Consider the following 4,266-nt stretch of genomic DNA (forward strand, 5'->3'; position numbering starts at 1 on the left):
GACTGAATTAACCTCATGGGGCATTTTTTCCAAAGAGCAAGAGTTTGCAGCGTCTTGGTCCCGTTGTTCAAAAGACTAAAAAAAAAAAAAAAGACATAAAATATCATAAAAAAAAATCAACTAAACCGCACAGACAGCAAGACTTAAGCAGAGTGGTTGCGACCTCTTGTTCTAACTTTTAACATTGTGTAATATTCAGACACTTGTAAATCTTTCTTTGCAAAAGCCTCGTGCATGGGAGCTCCAGCTCAGAGAAAAATCCTGCACATTCAGGATGGATGCAATGCGCGAGGTTTACAGTTCCGCGTGCAAGCAGATCCCTGCTGATATTTGTTCTCCCGTTTTCATTAGAAATGTCAATTATAACACCGCAGCACTTCTAGGTTTGTTCATTTGACATAAATATAAAAAATACTCTGTCTATCTATCCATCCATCTATCTATCCATCCATCTATCTATCTATCTATCCATCCATCTATCTATCTATCTATCTATCTATCATAATTAGCTCGGCAGAAGAAAGACAAAGGACTTGTGATAGTAATGAATGTAACCTATTATTTTATTTGTGTTTTTTAGGATTAAACACTTTTTTCTCTTTTTTAACTTTTGTGAGTGACAAACACGGGAATAAGAATAAGACCACAATAGTATCACAACCATAAAAAATAGTTTTAAAGACAGTTAAGACAGTCATTCCAAGTAGAAGCCTTTTAGATAATGAGGCATGTTTTCTTTTGTCAAACAAATGGGATTTACATTGCTTCTCCGTTTGTGAGAAAATAAAGTCATTTAAAAAGCAAACAAACAAAATCAGATGACAGACATTTTCCTTTTTACACCTTGTACAAAAAGTAGAGACGTGAGCGTCCGTTACTTCTTTCTTTCTTTCTTTCTTTCCTTCTTTCTTTCTTTCTTTCCTTCTTTCTCTTTAGATTGTTTTTTATTTTATTTTGTTTTTTGTTTTGTTTTTTTGTTGTTTTTTTTTTGTTTTTTTGCTTTGTTTTATTCAACGACACGTCAAAAGGCTTTTCATTGCGGAAAATATCCATCCACTGTACGAGACAAGTACAAACTATTTCGCTCAAGATTAATTTGCACCACCAAGTACCATTCAAATTTTCGCAGATTTAAAGTAAAAAAGTTGGAGAGAGAGAGATGAATGTCGTATAAATGGACACTTTCTCCAGAGAGGGAGGCATCAGTCACTACCTTATCCCTTCATTTGCACAATCAGTCATTCTTTCGTTCCTTTATTCCTACTAAATAACGCCTGTCATACTATACAGTATAATACTGACTTCAAATTTAAACCGATTCTTTGGTCTATAAATAGCGCATGAGCAGTATTTAAACCAGGGAATTAATGAATTACGGTACACAGAGTCGCTTTGCTTCATGCTTAAAAAGACATTAATGACATTCAACTGGATATAAAATGAAAAAGATATTATTATTATTAATAACAATGATAATAATAATAATAATAACAACAATACAGTTTCTTTTCAGCCGCTTTTGTTTTCTGCATAATACTGTACACATGCGGGCAAAAGGGCTATTATAATGATGACGATGATGATTGATATTATCATTATTATTATCATTATTATTAGCTTTTTTTAAATCTCAAAATTAGAAAACACTATTTTAAATGCACATTATTGTATTAAAAATATGCCTCCTCCACCAACATTCAGCGTATGCTCTCATCATTTTCTGGATCTCAGATCACATTGCACGTCATTTACTGACAGTAGTATACATAGAAAAATCCCCGACATTTATAGTAAAAGACATCAAATACACAGAAATTAAAAATGCAAGAGGAGATGAGCAGAGGAGGAAGAAGCGATAATAAAAAATACCTGGAAATGTCAGTGCTGCTTTCAATGAGTTTCTCAGTGCTGCTCTTTCAGTTTTGCGGTTTAAGTCTCTTCTCATTTTCCTACAGGAGGCAGTAGTTTATAATAATATGCAATTTCTACATTGTACATGTTCGGTGTAAAATGTTCCACTTTCAATTCCAATCTTTTTAAGATTTTTACTCCTTCAAGGATGGAAAGTTGGATGAATGAATGGATGAATGGGTGGGGGTAATGCGGAAAGGAGAAAGTTTGGGGAAGTTAGTGTATAAGCGGGTTGGAGGTCGAACCCTGGTTCTGATGTGTAAAATAGTCAGACAAACCCCCAGAAAGTCCCGAAGAGAAGGCCGGTAAAGAACCGGACAGAGTCGGTCTCAGAGTGTCACATGCTAGCGAGGAAGAGGACGGAGCCTGCGGGGAATTGGAGGCTGAAGCTCGGGCAGCCTGCAAGGTACCGCCGCCACTGGCGCCGGTCTGTGAAGTCATGGACGGGTGTGGGACATGGGGGAAAAAGTAACTCGTCTGTCCGGCAAGTAGATTCACTGAGCACGGGTTCAGTGAGTAAGTAGCCCCAGAACAAGGCACGGAAAGACCACAGGGAACTGCCGAGGCCGCCAGGGCCGCTGCTGTTAGGTGATGCGTCGCGTAAGGGAGATCCCCACCGACCAGCCGATCCATGCTAAGTCCGTTAGAGGACGGAAACGACGAATGATTGTTGCTCATGTTCTGGGTGAGCATGGTGCTGTAGGATATGGGATGACCTGGATATCCAGAGGAGGTCCCGTTATAGCCCAGGGCGCCGCCGGCCCGTGGGTGGTGAAGGGAGAGGAAGGGGGACATAGGCCAGTACAATGAGCCGGTCCGGTCCATGAAGGTAAGCCCGGAGGTCAGTCGGGCACCACGTTTAAAGGCCAGCTTGGCCCGAGACGTAGTGGACCGCCGGCGGAGCTTTCCTGTGGTTCCGCCGATGAATACGTCGTCGCTGCTAGGGTCCAGCATCCAATAGTTCCCCTTGCCCGGGTCGTCGTAGTGCCGTGGCACCTTAACAAAGCACTTATTCAGACTGAGGTTGTGTCGAATGGAGTTCTGCCAGCCTTGCTTGTTCTCCCGGTAGTAGGGGAAATTTTTCATAATGAACTCATAAATCCCGTTCAAAGTGAGACGCTTCTCTGGACTCTGCCTGATGGCCATCATTATCAATGCATTATAACTAAAAGGAGGTTTTTCGTACTTGCCGCTTTTCTTGTCTCCGTCCTTCTCCCCGGCGCCACTGTCCCCGTCTTTCCCTTCTCTTTTCTCATCCTGCTTAACCTTCTCATCTGCACAACTCTCCTGGCTCGAGGAGTCACTTTTAGGGTCAGTTTTACCATCCCTCTGGGAGGCCGGGAGAGGGGCTTTCTGTTCGGCGTCATCCGCGCCATCGGACCGGTGGAGGTTCTGGTGAGAACTCTGGTTCTGATGGATGCTGTCGTTTTGCACGGCCTCGGGCACCAAACTGTTTATACTAAACGAAGATTTAGGAATCATCTTCACCTCTTTGCGTTCTCCCATGTCCAACATCACCGAACAGTGAGGGGGGTAAATGGCAACGACAAAAACGAAGAACACAGCTGGGTTTCAGGCTTTCCAGTTTCTACCAGAAAATCAGGACGGGAAGGGAGGAAGGGGGGATAGATAGGAGGAAAAAAGTATAGCCCAACAAACTATTTCATGTTCGGTTTTGGTAGAAAAGAGAAAACACACACAACGCACACGTACACACACATCGATAGGAGACAGATAGCTGCAATTAATTAGAGAGCCACAGCCACGAAAGCAAGTAAAAAACATTGGTTGGACCTTTCCAGTCTTCAGCCAACCAGGGGAACATTAGTATTAAACATTAAGGCGTTCTCTGTGCTCTCAGCCAATCATGATGCACAGAAAAACACGCACATCCGCCAATGCCAAGCACGCTGCAAAAAATACTAACTCCACTACACTGTATCCTCAGCCTTAAAATGTTCACCTAATCAAAAGAAATCTGCAAATATCGGATCAGAGATTCTGGATTTAGCGTTCCGTATGTGCATACGAAGTAGTTTATTTGTAACTTTGATTCTGTTGTTCTGTTGTTTCTCCATCTTGAATCACATTGTAACCAGTTCTCATTGTTTCATCATGTGGAAAAACACTTTAAAGACAGTTAAATGGTTAAATAAATCTAATGAGCTAGAAAACATGAACATTTTCCAGCATACGATCTAAGTTTTGTTTTTTTTTTTTTTAAAAAAAGAGAGAGAGAGAGAGAGAGAGAGGGAGAAATAAAAATTGCAGTTTTACATTTACAAACACAAATCGGAAAACTTTTTGCAGCATAGAAGATATTTACCCCTGCAAACACCCATCAGCCTTTCCCTC

General features: G+C 41.2%; 1 protein-coding gene across 1 annotated transcript; it reads right to left on the minus strand.

Moving 5' to 3' along the window:
• Window positions 1-568: 568 nt before the first annotated feature.
• Window positions 569-3,659, minus strand: foxg1a (forkhead box G1a). Its single transcript, XM_072365380.1, has one exon. It carries the CDS (start codon window positions 3,424-3,426, stop codon window positions 2,128-2,130), a length of 1,299 nt encoding a protein of 432 aa, XP_072221481.1. The 5' UTR covers window positions 3,427-3,659; the 3' UTR covers window positions 569-2,127.
• Window positions 3,660-4,266: the final 607 nt, after the last annotated feature.

Source organism: Leuresthes tenuis, unplaced genomic scaffold, assembly GCF_036924035.1.
Source record: "Leuresthes tenuis unplaced genomic scaffold, fLeuTen1.0.hap1 SCAF_15, whole genome shotgun sequence".
In the NCBI taxonomy this organism is placed as follows: domain Eukaryota; kingdom Metazoa; phylum Chordata; class Actinopteri; order Atheriniformes; family Atherinopsidae; genus Leuresthes; species Leuresthes tenuis.

Coding starts and splice junctions, on each gene's coding strand:
- foxg1a (XM_072365380.1), bottom strand. CDS start 3,426: ATGTTGGACATGGGAGAACGCAAAGAGGTGAAGATGATTCCTAAATCT.